We start from the raw sequence: 20000 nt of genomic DNA on the forward strand, positions 1-20000 counted from the left end.
CATGTTGGAAATTGTTCTCAGTTGTTTTTATGGATTATAGCAGCAGATTTTTAATTGTTTTTGTTTGTTTGTTTGTTTTTCATCAATATTCAGTCGAAGAAGAAACTGAATCAAATCATTATTATTTATGACGTCAGACAAACATCAGCAGTTAAATATTATCATGATATTCACTCGTGTACTGAAGTATTCGTCTGTACTTTATATCAGTATTTCCATTCTGTAAAATATTATCGTAATAAAATCCAGATTTGACGTATTAAAGACGACGAGGTGATAAAATATGATTTTTTCAGGACATTGAATATTTAAATAAAAGTGATTATTAATAAGTACATTTAGTTGGTCAGACTGCAGTACTTTTACAGTACTGCTACTGATAATGGAGTATTTTTACAGCAGTGAAATATCCGAGTACGTCCTCCACCACCCCGCCAAATTAAGAGATGCCAAAACAAATAAAAAATAAAATACATATATTTTATATTTAATTTTGTTTTTATATTTTATGTTTTGATATTTTAAATATTTGATGTTTCAGTTTATGAATGAATCTGATGAAACGTTCAGATTTCTTTCGTCTTAACTTCCTTCGCCCAGATGAATCTGGTCCCTGACTGGTCCCTGTGCCACCCAGTCTGCTGTAATACGAGCCATATGTTCCCGGCGGGGCGGAGCGAGGCCGCTCGGGGCCCTCCGGCGGCGGCGGCGGCCCCGGGGCCCCAGCATCATTTGAGCAAAAGCCCTCGGCCCCTTTTCTGTGGGCTCGCGCCTTATGGAGGAAAATGTCGTCCACAATGCGGCGGCCCTCGGCCCCTTTGTTCCCCCCAGCCTTTCATTGACGGGAGCGGGGGCCCCGGGGCCACTAATGCCTTTTGATGGGGATTGAATTAATTATCTCCAATAACACGATTGTGCTCGAGCAACGAAAAGAGCAAAGAAATCCCCTCCAGAACCACCGAGAGAATCACAGAGAATCACAGAGAGCAGAGAGGAGGAGAAGAAAAGAGAGGGGGGGGCGATCAAAGAGGGCGAGAGACACTGAGAGAGAGAGAGAGAGAGAGAGAGAGAGAGAGAGAGAGAGCAGCTGCTGATATGAGGAAGTTTATTAGAGCTCTGTGAGGTGGTAATATGATGGTGGGGGGGGGGGGGGTAGTTCATTACAGATCGTGTGTGTGTGTGTGTGTGTGGGGGGGGGGGTGTTAATGCAGTGATGTCACATTTGTTGTGGTTCAGTTCAGTCTGACAGAAAGTTTAAAGCTTCTGAACTACAGACTGACCCCCATTATTGTTATTATTGTTGTTATTAACATTTATTTTAGGTCATGAAAGGATAAATCTGTAAAATATTTACTGTAATAAATCATAAAATGACCCGATGCGTCATCACCTGCCTGTTTTAATTTCCCGTTTCACATTAATTAGAGTTCAAATTAACGCCGAATGTTCTCTGAGTGAGTCGGTGTCTGTTTCTGAGTCGGAAGAAATCTTTAATCATCTTTTACGAGGAGTAGATGTTTATTAGATGTTAAATTGGGCAAAATATTAATAGAGTTTGGCAGAAGTGTGTGTGTTTTTGTTTTCATGATAACAGAGGAAACTTTACAGAAGATTTTACGGCTCTTCTCTGAGCGCTCTCTGTAGTCAAGGATGCTGAGGTCAGCATGTTGTCCTCCTGACCGTCCCCTCACAAGTGTCCCTGCATGGAGACCCCCAAGAGTCTGACTGTGTCACGGAGCTCCAGGATGTTCGGGTCTGGTGTCTGCAAAACTGTAGATCTGCTGGAGAGGACGGGAGAGTCGGGACACTGTCCACATGTCTCCAGCGGTTCTAAGCACTGCGTCACCGTGTCGACCCGTAAACCTGAGGGGATTCTTCAGATGCAAAAACGTTGAGAAAAGTCATCATTTCAGGGCGACTGTCTTCACCAGATTCTAAGAAGTTTTGATGACCTATAAACTTTTGTTGAGATAATTTACTTTTCTTCTTTAGATAAACTTGAACCTCCTAAGATTTGCATTTCATAAATTGTGAGTTTTGATTATTTGGGTGTGTTATATTAGTTGGTAAAACTTTTTCAAAGATGTCCGTCTGTGCACTTCACCTGTTTTCATGTTTTTCAACTAGTGATCAATCTGGCATTAATTTTTCCACTGATCGATTAGTTGTTTGGTCCATAAAATGACAGAAAATGTCTCTCAAAGTCCAACATGACGTCCTCAAAGACATTCGGTTTACTGTCAGAGACAAGGAAAGAAACCAGAAAATATTCACATTTAAGAAGCTGAAAACAGATTCAGAATCAAATTTGGACTTTGTTTTAAATTAAAACATGACTTGAAATGATTAAGTGATTATTAAAATAGCTGGCGATTAATTTAATAATCGATTAGTTATTGCCGTTTGAGTATGTTTTATTATTTACACCAAAGTGAGAGAGGAAATATATGAACTAACAACCTGATTTGCTCATTTATTGTCTCTCTCTCTATCTCTCTCACACACACACACACACACACACACACACACACACACACACACACACACACTCTCTCTCTCTCTCTCTCTCTCTCTCTCTCCCAGGTGGCGTCAGAAGTTGGAGCTCCAACAAACTGAGTCTTTCTTCAGAACAAGCAGATTAACGGCTGCAGGATTAAAACCACCCAAGTCGACCACGAGTGGTCCGCTGTCACCATGGCAACCAGTCAGCGGGACACACACACACATATATATAACCTACATATTGCTATTGACGGGTAGAAAACTTGTATCTCCAACATCTCTGGTCTCAGTCTGACAGCTGATGAAGCTGAACTAAAGTTTTTTGTTTTTTTTAAATAAAAACATAAAATAAATTATTATAATAAAAGTTTTCTTCTTTAAATGTTCTTCTGTGCATTTTAGTAACTTTCACTTTATTTATTTTAATTTCATCATAAAAGCTCAGTTTAAACCCAGAACTCATTTTCTCTTCTTAGATTGTTTAATTTGAATATTTTGAGTGTCTCAGTGATTAATCAATTATTATTCTACTATTAAATTAACTGTCAACAATTTTGATAAGTGATTAGTTGTTTTGTGTCTATTTTTAATTTCCTCCTCTCTGACAGCAAACTGAAAATCTTTGAGTTATGGACAAAACAAGACATTTGAGGATCTTGGACTGTTTTTTTTTTTTTGACATTTTAAAGACAAACAATTAATCAAATAGTGGAAAATTGATTAGCAGATTGATCGCTAGTTGAAAATCAGTTCCAAACGTGTGAAATCAGGTGGAATCTGATTTCAGCTTCTTAAATATGAATATTTTCTGGTTTCCTGTGGACACGAGACGTTTGAGGACTTTGTTAACATTATTTGGACCAAATATTTGATCAGTGGAGAAAATGACCAAGAGATTGATCCATAATGAAAGTAAAAGTTACAGGAGAGACTTGTCCTGCGATGAAACATGCTTATTATTTGCGGTTGTTCATAATTCAAACATTTATTGTTGAAGACATTTTTCTGCAGATCTTTAGGCCACAGCTGCTACATTTACTAGATTTTATTAAAGATGCACTTTAAGTTGAAAGGAAAAAAGTCATTTTAAATGAATAAAAAATGCTGCACACATCAGGTTTATTATTGAATTATTATATTATTTTTAAAGTCATTTTCTTTGTTTTTACCATCATGATAAACATCATATGGTGCAGGAGGACATTTTTAGTATGATGATAATAAACAGGTCAGTATTCTATGGTACAGCAGAGCAGTGGCTAACACTGAACGTTGTTATTTATAACTGTCTTATTTCATTTATTATAGTTTTATTTTCTTTATTTATTTATTGTTTTTGCTTATCGACACTCTCCTCTTCTTGAACTGATGGTGTAATTGTCCTTTTTCTGTCTCTCATGCAGCTGAACGCCTCATTTCAGGTCAATAAACTGTCGTCTTATCAAACAATAACCCAGAATTCATTAAAAAAAAGAAAAGAATTAAATTAAAATAATTTGAAGTCAAATATTAAAACAGAAACGAGCTGATACAAGCGCCTGTTCTTTATTGAAACTTTTATACAGATCGTTATTATTATTATTATTATTATTATTATTATTATTATTATTATTATCATTAATGATCTACATTAAATGTTCTTCACTGTAAAACTTGACGGAGACGTTTCATCACAGAAAACTGAATACAAATAGTGTGTGCGTGTGTGTGTGTGTGTGTGTGTGTGTGTGTGTGTGTGTGTGTGTGTGTGTGTGTGTGTGTGTGTGGACTGCAGCAGAGGTCGACCAATCAGTTTGCTCCTCCTCATGTTTGGACAGTGTTAGTATGCAGAGCAGAGAGACTGTGTGTGTGTGTGTGTGTGTGTGTGTGTGTGTGTGTGTGTGTGTGTGTGTGTGTGTGTGTGTGTGTGTGTGTGTTTAATGTGTGTGTGTGATAAAGTGACTTTTTGTGAAACCTTCAGAAAACAGCAGCTTCAGCAGTTTGTTCAGTCAAACACTCAAACACACACACAAACAGTCAGAAGTACATTTACTCAAGTACTATTCTGAGGTACTTGTATTTGGAGTATTTGCACTGAACCTTTGTACTTGTACTCCACTACACGTATCTACGCCGCCCCACAAAGGAAACAGGCGGCAACTCGTGTTTTATTCTGGTCAAAATGACAGAAACTGTAAAAAATCTGCAGAGAAACCAGAGTCACTTCACTTCCTGTTTTCTAACGTGTCAAATATCTGCAAGAAAAATGAAGAAACATGTCGACTGTGTGCATCATATTACTGTATATAACAACAGTATAGATAAATATTAAATGAGACGCAGAGTCAGAACTGTCAGACTCACCTGAGACTCTGATCCCAGATCAGATATATATTAAAATGATTCAATCAGTGTCAGAATATTTTATCAGAAAAGCGTTGGTGGTGTTTAATATTTGAGGACGTCATCCTGGACTTTGAGAAACATTCTCTGACATTTTGTTGATGAAACAACTGATCGATCACTGGAAAAATTATTGCCAGATTGATCACTAATTGAAAACTAGGTCCAACCATGAAAACAGGTGGAGCACACAGACTCCAGGACTCCACCTGTTTTCATGTGTTTGGACCTAATTTTCAGTTTCTAGTTCGCTCGTCTCTCTTTTCTTATGCTTTGGTGTACCTGGGACCAGAAGAAGAGTTCTGAGTCCTGGTGACGAGGCGGATCAGGTTTTGCTGGACAGGCCTGGTAAAAACCAAACAGGAAGCGGCGAGGAACCGGGGAACGTCTGGCTGAAGCTGCCATCCAGGTCTTCACCTGCAACTCTGGAGGAAGTTTTCCCGCATCTCAGGGGACACTGAGGCGAGTCTGAGTGGTTCACCTGCTGGTGAAGGGGGCCGTGGAGGACTTCTATCAGGTTTGGTCGGTCCTGGAGGAGTCCTGAAGCAGCGGACATCAACCAGGAGGGTCAGAGGATCTGCAGCTTCTGTGAAGACTGAAGCAAAATCTCAGGTGTGTGAGGAGATCAGAGTCGGCCTTAAAGAGGATCTGACAAACATCTGGTGAAAACTTTTAATCGAGATCACAATTATCTGATTAAATCTCAGAGTTGACGGGCGGGGAGATCTCTCTGACTGTCCAACATCACTAGACGAGACGGATCTTGCCCAAGTTTCCGACTTGGAATTCCAATTTGAACGACTGTTCCACCGCGCTCTTCCATGTTCCAGGTAGAACAGTGGCGTTTTAGTCCGGACTGCTCTCAGCAGGGAGGAGGACAGCTGACGAGGTGTGGTGATCTCAGGACTGACAGGAGGTCAGAGTCCTGACATCTCTGCCAACAGGACAAAGGACCTGATGGACAGAACTACAGCGGAGACAGTTGGCAGCTTCAGGTTCCTCAGGTCCAAATCAGTGAGAACCTGACCTGGACTCAACGCCATCAAAAAGACGGAGAGACAACCAATGTTGAGTCAACATGGACTCCAGGATCCTCTGCAGCTCCGACAGGTGATCCACTGAGAGGATCCAGACTGTCTACCTGGTATGACAGATGCATCCCTCTCAACCATGAAGCTCCACAGAGGATGATGGAAGCTTCTCAGCACGTCACCGAGACGGAGCTGCCATCATGGAGGACCTCTATGACCGGCGGCGCAGGAGGAAGTCCAACAGGACCATCAGAGACCTCGATCAGCCCAAACACTAGCAAACAGTACCACAGCATCCGGTTCTGCACCAGCAGGACGCTGCGTCAGTTTGAACAGAGAAGATCGGGCCAGCAGGAAGTCAGACGCGAAAACAGCAGAGAGATTCTGGTCACTTTTCAAAATAAAAGACTCTGTGCAGACTACTGATGATAACAGAAAACAAGACAAGAACAGACGAAAAGGAAACGATTTGCCCGTGTCGCCCTCTGACCCACGGCGGAAGAACAAAAAGCTAGAAAAGAGGATCAAATCACGCAAGACGCACACAAGCAGAGGAGGAGTGATGAAGAAGAGTTAAAAACATCACACACACTCTGACCTGCAGACGAAACACAACATGGCAGCAGTCATGTAAGTTTACAAACTGAATCCGATGCTAAAGTTAGCTTAGCTTGTTTGTACAGCAGGCAGACATGATGTCACCTGACATGTCACATGGTTTGTCACACAGAACCATCTGGGAAGCCGTCTATAGACACTGTTTGGAAAAGGGCGGGCACTTTCACAAAAACACTTGGCGGGTGATTGGATGAACCATCTGTCACGTCCAACACGGGCTAATTTCAACCAATCAGATCAACTCACTGAAGCCAAAGAAGAGTGTTGATGTTCTGATATAACTGATGCTATCACAGTATCTACGGCAACATCTTCAGGAGCCGCCGTTGTTTGTCGTTTCCATGGACGCTTCTCACAGTCAGCGCACCTTAAACCACGTCTGTGGCTGTCGGTAGTCCCACAGAGGACGCTGACTGGCTGACACAAACAGACTCTCACGTGATGTCATGATGTCGTGAATCCAGCACAACTGTACCGTTCAGACTTTATTTATATGTATTTATTTATTATTTATTTTCTGATGTAGATTCTCATTTTTATGTGCATTATGTTCATTTTATACATTCTGTTTGATGAAGATAAATAAAGAATAAAGAACGTCATCAGTCTGTGAGCTGCAAGGCATTCTGGGATCTTTTACACTGACTGAGATTTAGTTTGGATGAAAGAGGCTGCAGGCCTGAAGTGAACTAAGTGGTTGTTCAGGGCCCCTGTGTCCACCAGAGGGCCCCCATGAGGGTTTCATCAATAATCATACAAAAACACAACGTCACGTTGACGTGGTCTCTGGTTAACAGTTCTGCACACACACACACACACACACACACACACACACACACACACACACACACACACACACACACACACACACACACACACACACACACACAGACAGGCTGATTACTATCAATATAGAATTTATATGATTTAAAAAAAAAAAAAGTCCAAATTCATATAATTAAGACAAGAGTCAGTAGTCTTGTGGGGACCGAGGATCTGTTTGATTCAGTGTTTATTTATTGTTTTTCAGGTTTGATTTTGGTTCCGGTGTTTTGTTGAGTTGTTCTCTGTGTCACATCCTGAGGTTCCTTGAAGGCACTTTACTTCCTGCCCCTGTGTTTCCCTCCCGTGTGATCGCCTGCCCCACCCTGATTGGTTTCACCTGTCCCTCATTACCCCTCCTCCCTTGTGTATTCAGTCCTTGTGCCACCCTTTGTCTGTGCCAGTTCGTCTCTTTGTTTGTGAGTGTGTTCTAGCTCTCCGGTTTCCTAGAGTTCTCCTACTTTTGGACCAGTTCTAGCTTTTTTTGTTCCTGTGTTTGTCCCGTTTTCTGTTTCGGACGTCTGATGCGTCTCCGTCCGTTTCCCTCAGAGCCACGGTTTGACCCAACCGTTGAAAGTTGTCAAAGTTAAATTTTAATTTGAAGTTTTGTGGGAACACGAAGTCAGAGCGGCTTCCTCACATTTGTCACAGCGATCCCGTGAAATTAATTTGAGCAGAACTTCTGTTTAAAACAGGAGAGTTTAAAAGACAAACCTTAAATCAACAGACGAACTAAAAGGCAGACTGATCTTCAATTAGAGACGAAGAGACGAGGAGGAGGAGGAGGAGGAGGATCCGTCACTGCAGAGACTCTGAAACAAGATGAAAACTGGACCCAAAAAGAAGTTTGACGGTTCCTGTAACAAAGAGTCAGAGCTGCTCATTAAAACATTCGATCATCTCGTTTATTAACGGCAGCGTCACCAAAAAATTGAACATGAAACACGACAACAAATCTTGTTCTGTTCACTTTTCATGTCAGATTCAGTTTTGTGATCAGAAAAACAAATTATTATATTATATGACAGTTATTACAGATATTAGATAACAAAGAAGATTTATTATTAACATTTTATTTCATGTCAGGACAAAATAAAGCTAAAAGAACATTAAGCATAAAACATGATAAAAGTCTAGAAAACATTTAAAAAAAAACAGGAGCAGAAAAAAAAGAGAAAACAAATAAAATCTGCTGATTTTATAACTTCTGAGAATCAGTTCAAATATTTTAACTTTAAGGCCGTAGAGACTTTTTGTCCGAAACATTAAAACGTCAGAAAAAGAGAATCAGAGCAGAAAGATTCAGAACAAACATTTAAAAACAGTTTCAACGCCGTTTTATTAAAGAAAATAGAAAAAAAATAGATCATCGGTTTATAAAAAAGGTTTCAAATGTAAAATCAAATCAAATCAAACAGAGAGGAAGTCAGATGACGGCTCGGAGACTTCCTGTCCCGACTTTCTTCCTCAAAACTTCGACCAGACGCTCCAACCTGAGGAAGAGGAGGAAGAGGAGGAGGAGGAGTTTAGTATGAGTGCAGAGGAAGTGAAGCACACGACAGCGATCCTCCTGTCACTCGTCTGTCAAACGGTAAACGACGAATCAGCTGAGATCATCAGGAGCTTCACTCTCATCTGATCTGAAACAAGTTTTTTAGTGAGATTCTGATGTTGCCTTTTCGTTTTTTTCTTGTGTGTTTATTGTTTTTTGTGTTTATTGTTTTTTGTGTTTATTGTTTTTTGTGTTTATTGTTTTTTGTGTCCGCTGCTGAGTTATGTCTGTTTTTGTTATTAAATAAATTTTAAAAACAAACTGTGTTCTTTTTTTTTGTTTCGCTGACTGGACCAGAGAGACGCCGAGGATCTCTGATCACTGATGCCAGCTGCTCAGCTCAGGCTCTGTGTGTCCAGATGTTCCATCCAGATGTTGTGCAGCTCCAGATCTCTGACCCCCCCTCTGGTCCGCAGTCCCTGTCCTGGAGGACGTCTCTCTGCCGTCCCTGCCTCAACATCTGGAGTCGACAGGCGTTTTCATCGTTCGACATCTTTTTATTTCCACGGAGCGAAACGCGAACGGATCAACGTGTTCGTCGCTTCACTTCACCTTCAAACACCTGAATTAAGGTGTTAAAAACAGTCAGGGTCTGGTGGACGGTGGACGCTTCAGTCCGGGCGTCACTGAGAGTGGCGGAGGAAATACGACGCCATTTTGACTCGTCCAGGCGCTCCGCCTATTTTTCAACTAGTGATCAGTCTGGCAATAACCTTTCCCCTAATCGATTAGTTGTTTGCTCAATAAAATGTTGGAAAATTAATTGTCACGATCGAGTCCATTGAAAAAATAGGTCCAAACAAGTGATCAATCTAATTTTTCCACCAATCAATCGGTTGTTTGGTTCATAAAATGTCAGAAAATAATAAAAATGAATTTATTCTTGTCGAGTGAAAAAAAAAAAAGCTGCAGTTTCTGCGACAGAGAAAATCAGGAAAATGAGATGAAGCAGAAATGAAGAAGAGGAGTTGGAGGACTGACCCTGGATGACTTTCTCTCTCTCTCTCTCTCTCTCTCTCTCTCTCTCTCTCTCTCTCTCTCTCCAAACCAAATTAAACTTCTCGTCTCTAATAACCAGCAGATTTCTATCACCCCCCCCCTCCATCCCCTCCTCCAGAGAGCAAATATTCCTCTCTCCACTATTCAGAAACTTGGGAGGCTCTTCAGAGCCGGCTGCCCCCCCGCTGGCAGCCAAATTAGAGCGGCGGGTTTGAGCCCAGGAGGACGGCGCGGGACGCAGACGGACGACTTAAGCTGTTTTTCATCACGAATCTCATCCCTTCATCTTCACACTGATGAGATGAGAAGCAGCAGAAGAAGAAGTCACGTTATTCAGCATCCGACCGTCATCCTGAACGAGGCGAAATCTGAAGGATTAATTCTTCCTGATCAACTCGCCGGCAGAGACGCTCGCTCCGACGTCCGCTGAATATGAATCATCGCGCCAAAGCTGCTTAGTCCCACGCGCTTAACAGGTCTTTGAACACATCCCAGAGAGTGTGAGGGCCGCGGCGACAAACGGCAACATGTTTCTCTCTGATGTCACTGGTTTCACTGGTTTTAACCTCGTTGTTTAACTGGGCTGTAAAATCTCCATTGAATCAGACTGAAGTCGGACTGAACCACAGCTGCACAATTAATCACAAAATGATCAATATATCCACTTTCAATATCCAAATCACAATCATTTTAAAAGGTAAAAATGTGAGAAAACAGTCTCTTTACATGTTAGCTTTCTTTTTTCTGATATGTAAAGTGTCTCTGAGGACCTTTAAAACACTGACGATTATTGATCACGCAGGCTGACCGATGATTGATCATATGGTTTGGACAAAACGTCTCACAGACTTCATGTGGATTTGTTGACTTTGTAAAATCCTGCAGGGACTGAAGGTTTCGATCATTCAACTCACTTACAGGTGATGAATGTGTGTAAATCTGTTACCGTGGGAACGGTGATCACATGACCTGAAACAAGCCACAAACAGCACTACACCTGTGGTCATCACCAGGCTCTGTGTTGTGTGTGTGTGTGTGTGTGTGTGTGTGTGTGTGTGTGTGTGTGTGTGTAAACCAACATGTCAACAGGCTTGTTGGTATTTAGTAAAGGTCACTGGATGTATGTAGACACACACACACACACACACACACACACACACACACACACACACACACACACGATTCGTCCAATGAAAACTGACCTTTTCTAACGGTCTGTCCACTGTGACTGTTTGATCTCTGATTGGATGTTTCAGTGTGACATCACAGAGAGCAGCTGTTAATGAGCGCAGCGCGGAGGAGAATTTCTCTGACTTTAAATCTGGTATTTTCGCATCACTGATGATGAAGAAAGACGTTAAAACTTGAGTCTGTGAGTCTGTGGTGGTGCAGCTCGTCCTGCAGTGACAGACAGGACACTGACAGGAGACAGACTGAGACTTTCCAGGTCAAATCAAAGATCAAAACGAGAAATTTAAAACAAAATCTGACCTGCGGACTCTCTCATTGGCCTCTCGCTCCGCCTCCTGACAGCGCTGTAGCTCCGCCTCCACTCTCTGCTTCTCCTTCGACAGCTGCTGCACCTGGACCAGCAGGGGCGGGGTCTGAGGGGGCGGGGCCTCCTGAGCCTGAGAGACGCCGTCACCAGGCGACGAGGATGGAGGAGGAGGAGGAGGAGGAGGGGGAGGGATGAGGAGGTCCTGAGAGCTGAGACAGGAGGAGGAGGAGGAGGAGGAAGAGGAGGAAGAAAAGCAGGAAGAAGAAGAAGAAGAAGAAGAGGAGGAGGAGGAGGAGGCGGAGGAGGCGGAGGAGGAGGAGGAGAAGGAAGAGGAGGAGGAGGAGGAAGAAGAGGAGGAAGAGGAGGAGGACGTTTACTAAAATCCCTCTTCAAACAAACATTTTAACGTTTAAGTTAATTCGTCGACATCTTTTCTCAGTCTTCTGCTTTAAAAATATAAACTTTTATGATCAAAAACATATTTTCCCGACAGAATTCACTGATCTAAAGTTATCAAAGGAAATTTGATTCGTCAATCAGTTTGGATTTTATGAGCCAATCAATTCTTATCTAAACAGGAAGGAAACACCTGGACTTTTGTAAGAGTTTCAAGTTAAATTTTTTTTTGAAACATCTGATGTGATCGATCAGCTTGTAAGAAGCTGTGTAGAAACCGTGTCTCCTCTCCGTCTCTGAGGACCCAAAGGTGGACAGGAAACAAGGACGCTCGGCCTCTAAGTCCCGCCTCTCACGCTGTGTCCCAAATAACGTGCTGTAATAAACAGCGAGAGACAACGAACTCTGTTGAAAATAAAAAGGAACTGTTAGTTTTATTATGAAAACATAAATAAACTAGTTAATAATTTAATAGTTTGTTTCCACCTCTGTGATGCGTTCACTGTCTCCTCACCAGCAGTAAACTGGTGTCAGCAGATTTAAATAAAGTTTGGAGCAGACTGTGTCAGGGTGGAATCACGTGATCAGTCTGACCTCGTCTCCGTGAAGTAGCTGATAGATAATCAATCGGCTGTGATATCGATAGCTTCTCGCCGGGCTTCAGGTTAATTAAAGGTAAACAGAGGAGACAGACAGCCAGAGGACAGAACAGAGGACAAAGGTCCCAGTTCACCCAGTTCACCCAGCTTCACGTCAGACCGGAGCTTCAGATGATCTGATTCTGTCTCCTGATTGGACAACAGGTTTCCATGGATACCATCAGAGTTTGTACTGTGGTGTGACATCATTAGATGAAAGAGGACATGGAGACGTACGTCTGTCTGTGTGTGTGTGTGTGTGTGTGTGTGTGTGTGTGTGTGTGTGTGCGTGTGTGTGTGTGTGTGTGTGCGTGTGTGTGTGTCTGTGTGTGTGTGTGTGTGTGTGTGTGTGTGTGTGTGTGTCTGTCTGTGTGTGTGCGTGTGTGTGTGTCACTGTTGTCCACTGAGCTCCTGAGCCAACAGTCAGCAGGTCGGAGGTCAAAGGTCAGAGGAGGTCAGTCTTGTTCCTGAGCTGCATCAAATGAAGTTTCGGTCAAACAGATGTTTGTTGTCAGAGAAGCAGCTGATCCACAGCTGTCGACCTGCTGGATCCAGACTGAGGTCAGCTGGGATCCACCAGCTGAGACTCAGAAGACATCCAGATCCACAAACAGAGCTGATCGATTGATCGACTGATCCTGTCACAATCTCATCAGCTGAAAAATGCGTCAAAACGCGTCGAGCGCACGGACGAACGAGGGAACGAGACCAAAAGTGGTACGACAAGACGAAAAACAGCAAAAGAGACACAACAAGAAGATAAAAGTAAAAAGACGAAAGAAACAACGCTGTAAAAGACGTAAGAAGACAAGAAACAAATGAAGAAAATAAAAAGGACGTAACAGGTAACAGCTGGAACAAGACATGATGATGGACGAGGACATGGAGACATGCGTCCATGTGTCCACGTGTTAAGGGTCTTTCCTGTAACAAACATTTTCTCTATCAATGAATCTGCTGATTATTTTCTTGGTTAATCAATTAGTCAGTGCATAAAATGTCATGTATTAACCTTGAGTCTCTGTTTTCCTGCTGGTATTAAAAATGGTAAATGATAATCAATATTTTTGAAGGTATCGTATCGAAGGATTGTGACTGAACATAAATAAATAAATCAACTTTGAGCTTCACCACACACTCGATCCTCCTGCTTCTTTTTATCAGCTCAGTGTCAGATTTGACTCGTGTGTGTGAAAGTGTTGTTGCTGATCTGGCAGATGCTCACACGCTAACACCAACATACAAGCTCATTTTGAACCAATCAGGTGACAGAAACTAAAGTTCCGCAGACGTTCTGCTGCAGTGTGAGCTGCAGGTCGGTTCTGCTGTTCTCTTTACTCGCATCAAATCAAATCAAGCCGATCTCTGAGAAAAGAAGGGAAATAACAGGAGAAATGAACAAAACACTGAAATAAAACTAAAATCCAGACCGCCGCCCCCCCACCTGCTGATGCCCCCCCCCCTCCTCTGAGTCTCTGCAGGCGTTCAGCATCAATCCTGATGATGTATGGACACTCACAGTTTAGACAGTGTGGACAAACAGCACGACTCGCTTCTTACAATCTGTTTTACTGCTGCAGCTTTACGTTTCTACATCAACAATCTCTTTCTATACGTTTATATGTTTCAGTTTTATCAGTAACACAGACGTCACGAGTCACTCGTGTAAGTTTTGGTTAAAGTCTCATCGACCTCCAAACGAAGACGATTTAAAGGGACAGTTCTAATTATCTGAAGTGTGTTTGTGTGAGGTCCTTCTCCACAGTCAGCGTGTTTCCTACAGCAGACCTAAAGACCTAAAACCAAAGACCTAAAGAAAATCTACATCAGTTTAAGTCTACGCAATATTCAGAATATTTTCACCACTTTACCTTTCTGTCAGACAGACTTTCCAAGACAGAGGGAAACTAGTCCCCAGACCTCTGGAACTAGACCCCAGACCTCTGAAACTAGACCCCAGACCTCTGGAACTAGTCATCAGACCTCTGGAACTAGACCTCAGACCTCTGGAACTAGTCATCAGACCTCTGGAACTAGACCCCAGACCTCTGAAACTAGACCCAAGACCTCTGAAACTAGACCCAAGACCTCTGAAACTAGACCCAAGACCTCTGAAACTAGACCCCAGACCTCTGGAACTAGACCCAGACCTCTGAAACTAGCCCCCTGATGTTTGACCGTTGCTGGCGGATGTTTGAGATGAGAACAGTTTGTGACCACAGCATTTGGTTTCAGGTTAATGTGCCAGTCATCCCCACAGCAGAAGTCTGAATCTTATCTATGTTCAACACTGAGGAAGTCTCCAACATTTCAACACTCTGAACACAGCTGGTTCTTTTCTCCTTAAATAAGGACAAAAGTTCAAACTTAAATACTCTTACAGAGAAATAATCTGGTTCTTAAAGAACTTTGTTCCACATTTAATCCAGATGAATTAAAAACACTTTTATCTTCAGTCAGAGAGGTTTAAGTTTGTTTCAGGGTTTCAATCGTGGCCTGACTCACAGACCTCGTGAAATGAAATGCCTTTTACATCTTTGATCATCCACGACATCGCCACAAATTAGAAATGAATCGTTACAAATCAGCAAAACAGTGAGAAATTTGTTCACAATGTATCCTAGCAACACTGCTAGGCAACAGCTATGGTCTTGGCATAGGTGGGCAGCATTTGATAAACTGTCACAAAGATAGTTTACATGTATAGAAAACAACAGTGGGCCCAGTATGGAACCCTGAGGAACACCTTTTGGTACAAAGAGGAACACAGGAAGACCCAGCAAACTGAACATATTGTGTTCTACCTGACAAATAGTCAGCAAACCAACGTACAACATGCTCAAATTAGCCAATGCTGTGGAGTCTATCTGTCAAGGTAAGATGGTCTACTGTGTCAAAGGCCTTTGACAAACTGATAAAAAGAGCTGCACGATATGTTTTGCAGTCCAGTGTCTCAATAACGTCACTGACCACCTTTAGCAGCTGTTGTCATGCTGTGTTGTTTTCTAAAACCAGACTGATGTTGTAATAAAATGCCATTTATTTCTAAAAAACTCTAAGTTGTTCACTAACAAACTTTAGCCAAAACACCTAGTTTAGAGATTGGCCTGTAGTTATTAACAGCTGAGGGTCTCCGAATCGCTACAAATCAGCAAAACAACGAGAAATTTGTTAACAATGTATGCTAGCAACACTGCTAAGCCACAGCTATGGTCTTGTGGGCGTTCACATGGGTGTGGTTAAGACTAGGCCCAAGTTTGGTTGGTGGAACTGACATGACTGGCAATTTAATAGTCAGGATTAGTAAAGACAAGTTGGCACAACCTGCTTCAGACCTCTGAAACTAGACCTCAGACCTCTGAAACTAGTCCTCAGACCTCTGAAACTAGTCCTCAGACCTCTGTAAGTAGTCATCAGTTCTTTGAAACTGGTTATCAGACCTCTGCAACTCTTCCTCAGGCCTCTTCAAGTAGTTGTCAAACCTCCCTCTCTGAAACTCTGAAACTTGTCAACAGATCTCTGCAACTAGTCTCTTGACTTTTGAAACCTTTCACCAGACTTGTGAAACTAGTAAACTAGTCCTGGGACCAACAGGAAGCAGAATCAATTTACAAACAACATCACAGGATTCAAGTGTCTAGTTCAAAGAATTTCAAATCCAGGGATTAGATTAGTTTACAGGGATCAAAACACAGTTTTAAACTAATTTATAAGGTTTATAAAATGAAGACTCTCGAATCAAGATTCATAGTCCTTTTTTAAACCACTTTAAACCAGTTCATATATATTGTCCAGTTTTAAACTGGTTTAAAAATTCTGATTATATTTTTAATTTGGTTTACAGGATCCACCCTCTGTCATCAACAAACTACAGCGTCTGTCTGCACAGAAAATGTGTTTTATGAAAGATGCCACATAAATAAAGTTGATCACATTATGATTCAAATTAAGTTGACTTTGACAAAAAAAAAAGCAGCGGTCCTTCAGGGGACAGTGAGGTTTTGGATGTGTGATGAAATCGCTGCAGTGATAACATCTTTGTTTTTCTTCTCTTTTCTTTCTTCCTCATTTTTAAAGTTGACAGATAGGACGATGTCTGACTCTCCCGCCTCGCTCTCTCTTTATAAAAACCTCCTGAATTACCGCAAACGGCGACAAGACGTCCACCTCTACGGACCGAAGACACCGGAAACCTTCGTCCGCCTGAGCGGGTTCAGAAACCACCAGCAGCACTTTGTTCACACCTGAACTGAACTCTGTGATCCGATTTCTTTTCTGTTTGTAGAAACGAGCAGACTGTTGGAGACGGCAGCGAAGGTGAGACATTTTCACACTTTATAGATAAAGTCTGTCAACTCGTTGGAGTTTGATTAACTGTGATGTGAAAAAAAGCAGCCGACAAACCGAACTAATGACCACAAACTGTTCGTTTACACTCAACACTCAACCAACAGCTGTTCAGCCTGAAAATCTGCTGTTAATACCTGCTGATTATTCATATTATCACTGTTATGAACTCTTGTGAATGCTCACAGCACATTACACTGTTATTAAGCTTTATTCACTCTGTGATTCTGTTGTTATTAAGCTTTATTAACTCCCTCTGCCCTCTGTACAGATGAATCTTTTGTCCTGGATGATCCTGGTGTTCCTGCTGTCAGCTGGAACCAGTTTGGCTGCTGTGGACGTGAACTGGTTGACTGGTGCTGTTCGTGCCATCAGGAAAGAGTGAGTGACTGCATTTCATGTCATTGACAGGACAAGAAGGGTCAGTGAAGTTATCATCAGCTCCGGCCCCTCTAATCTGTCCGGTCAGATAGTGTTAGGAAAAATCTGTCTCAAAGATTTCTGTCTCTACCAATACACAACAAAGGACAACACAATGGAGAGTGCCTGTTACTCTGGTTTTATCGTCTTCTGTTTAATACTCACTTCTCCTCCAAATTTAATTAATGTTTGTGTCCTGTAATAATATTTTTTAGATGTTTTGTGACACCAGAGTTTCCTGATGAGCTTGAAACTGTAAATTTCTGTGTGTTATAGTGTCGTGTGTCTCTCTGCTTCCACAGGTACAGAATAAACGGGCAGTTCTGTCTGGCTGTAAACATTCCCTTGGGAACCAGCCCAAACAACTTTGATCAGGTTCTTCAGAATGACCCCTACAATCAAGATTTAAAAGAAACACTGCAAGGTGGTGATGTGTACCAAGGCAGCAATGTGGTTGTAGCCAAAAATGTAGGACCTGTACATGCAGAACGCCAAGTACTGGATCAGCAGAATTTAAGAGTTTTGATGTCTAACAGCAAGGATCACTTCCTGCTCATCTATTCTTACCTGTCCCCATGTGGAGACAAATGTGCAAACCCCCAAAACAAGAACAACATCATTAGACTTATTAGAGAAAATGTCCTTCCAAATCGCAAATATGAAAATTGGAATGATGTTGCCTTTGTCTTCACAACGGTCTTTAATGACCCTAAATTTGGCGATCCTCCTACCAGAGAGGCCTTGGAAACAGCACTTGAAGAGCTTGGGGAGTCTGGACTTGGTCTTCGTAACATTTTCCGCTGTTACCAACCACAAAACACAAACGACCTTCAGTGCCACAGCTGCTCGACACAGGGGAGAGTTTCAGAAGTTTGTGTTGAGCAGCAAGGAGGCGGCAGCCGAGAGACAGGGAAGAGAGAGAGAGAGAGAGAGAGAAGCAGCAGTGGAGGCGGTGCGACCAGCACGAAGAGAGGCAGACCGAAGAGTCAAGAGCCGAGCAGCAGCAGGAGAAGTCAAAGCAGAGGCAGCAGCAGCAGCAGCAGTAGAAGCAGCAGTAGAAGCGGCAGTAGAAGCAGCAGCAGAAGTGGCAGTAGAAGCAACAGTAGAAGCAGCAGCAGAAGCGGCAGTAGAAGCAGCAGTAGAAGCAGCAGCAGAAGTGGCAGGAACTCCGAGAAGTTCTGGGTTCTGATGTGAATCAGTTGATTTATTAGAACCTGAATCCTGACTGGAACAGGAAGATTCTCGATGCTTAATAACGCAGCAGCTTTCTAACACGCTGAGCTACGAACACGTCCACATCTGTGTGAACATGAAGCTTCTACATGTCCAAACTGTCATCTGACTGATCTGACTGCCTCTTATGTTGATTAAAAACACAGAGACACGGTCCTTTAATCTGCCGGTTCGGAACCTCCAAAACGCTCAGATCCAACGAAACCAGACCCGGACCTTCACGGACGAAGCTACGAGACGCTTCCGGTCGACTCTTTTCAGAAACGAGAGATCGTCTGAAGAGAAGCGGAACTAACTGACGTCCCGTGTCTCTGGTCTCCATGACAACAGGTCTGTGTTTCATGTCCCAGTGTGAAGACTAACCCACTGAAACAACGTCAACGTCAGACACGGAAAAGCTTTTATTTCCTGCTTCACAAAGAGGGTCAGTTACAACTTCAAATGTGTCCAAATCTCTGACAGTGAATCTGATTACTGAATGATCCTGTGAGGATGATGATGATGATGATGATGATGATGATGATGATGATGATGATATTTTAGTAAGACGCCTTCCTGAACTCAGTCATGTGATTTTATTTTGATCTGTCAGAAATCTTTCTTTGTGCCGCACGCTTATTTTAAATAAAGCTTTGATTCAGCATCAAACTGTTTCTGTCTGACTTTCATCCCAAAGATCGACAGAAAATCAATCATCATGTGATAATCAATGACCGACAGATATCAAGACAAGCTTTTCAGATCATGTTTGACGTCTTTCGACACTCGTGTGTTTTCTGGCTGCCGATTGGATGAAGAACGTTACATTTAAATGTACATTATGAACAGAATCTGTGAATGTTTGGTGTTAAAAGAGGAAGCAGACGAGTTTTCAACTCTCATCTCTACTTTTACAGAAACTACTGACAGAAAACAAACAGCAAACAACAGGAAGTCGACCTGTTTACAGACGACCTCCTGTTTTATCTGACTGACTATCAGTCATACAGTTTAAAGAGAAAAAGTCAGATTTTAATACAATAATAATTGATAATGAAAATAAAGTGATGATTATTGTTAGAATAATAAGTTTGCATGTGATGACTGGATTTATTTGTTTCAGTAGATACTTTTAAACATGCAGGTTTTTCCTGAAAATACTGGAAAACCCAAATATATTTAAAGTGTCATGAATCAATGTTATTGATTTAGTTTTAGTCGACTTAAAATAAGATTTCAGTAAAAAAAATATCTGCTCTGAGATCTAACAGGTTCAGTTCAAGTGTAAAGTGTTTTGTAAATGTTTTATTATGCTGTAAAGTCCTGGAGGAAGCTGTTATTAACATTAATTTTAACGTGAAGCAGACTGTGTTCATTAATAATGATACTGAACTTTATCTTTTATATCAGTCTGTAACTTTATTCACTCAGTGCTGAACATCCATGTTGTTTATGTTGCAACAGCAACGTTGCCGTGTTCGCTATCTACGTTTTCAAAGACCCTGGGAAACAAGAACAACCTCCTAGTTGCAGAAAATTAGCACCTGGAACGCTAATGATACAAACATGAACAGGCTAAACGA

The 20000-nt window shown here is 41.9% G+C and overlaps 1 protein-coding gene and 1 pseudogene across 1 annotated transcript in view; one reads left to right on the forward strand and one right to left on the reverse strand.

Moving 5' to 3' along the window:
- Positions 1–8582: 8582 nt before the first annotated feature.
- mipol1 (mirror-image polydactyly 1) overlaps positions 8583–20000 on the reverse strand; it is a 36270-nt gene continuing 24852 nt past the window's right edge. Inside the window, exons 12-13 of the mRNA XM_084743129.1 lie at positions 11398–11613; positions 8583–8848 (exon numbers count right to left, since the gene is read on the reverse strand). Coding sequence (XP_084599255.1) covers positions 8782–8848; positions 11398–11613 — 283 coding nt within the window. The 3' untranslated portion in view covers positions 8583–8781. The remainder of the gene's footprint in view (positions 8849–11397; positions 11614–20000) is intronic.
- LOC146310380 (uncharacterized) lies at positions 16531–18399 on the forward strand (annotated as a pseudogene).

The sequence above is a fragment of the Lutjanus erythropterus genome, chromosome 18, assembly GCF_056507025.1.
Source record: "Lutjanus erythropterus isolate fLutEry1 chromosome 18, fLutEry1.hap2, whole genome shotgun sequence".
Classification (NCBI taxonomy): domain Eukaryota; kingdom Metazoa; phylum Chordata; class Actinopteri; order Lutjaniformes; family Lutjanidae; genus Lutjanus; species Lutjanus erythropterus.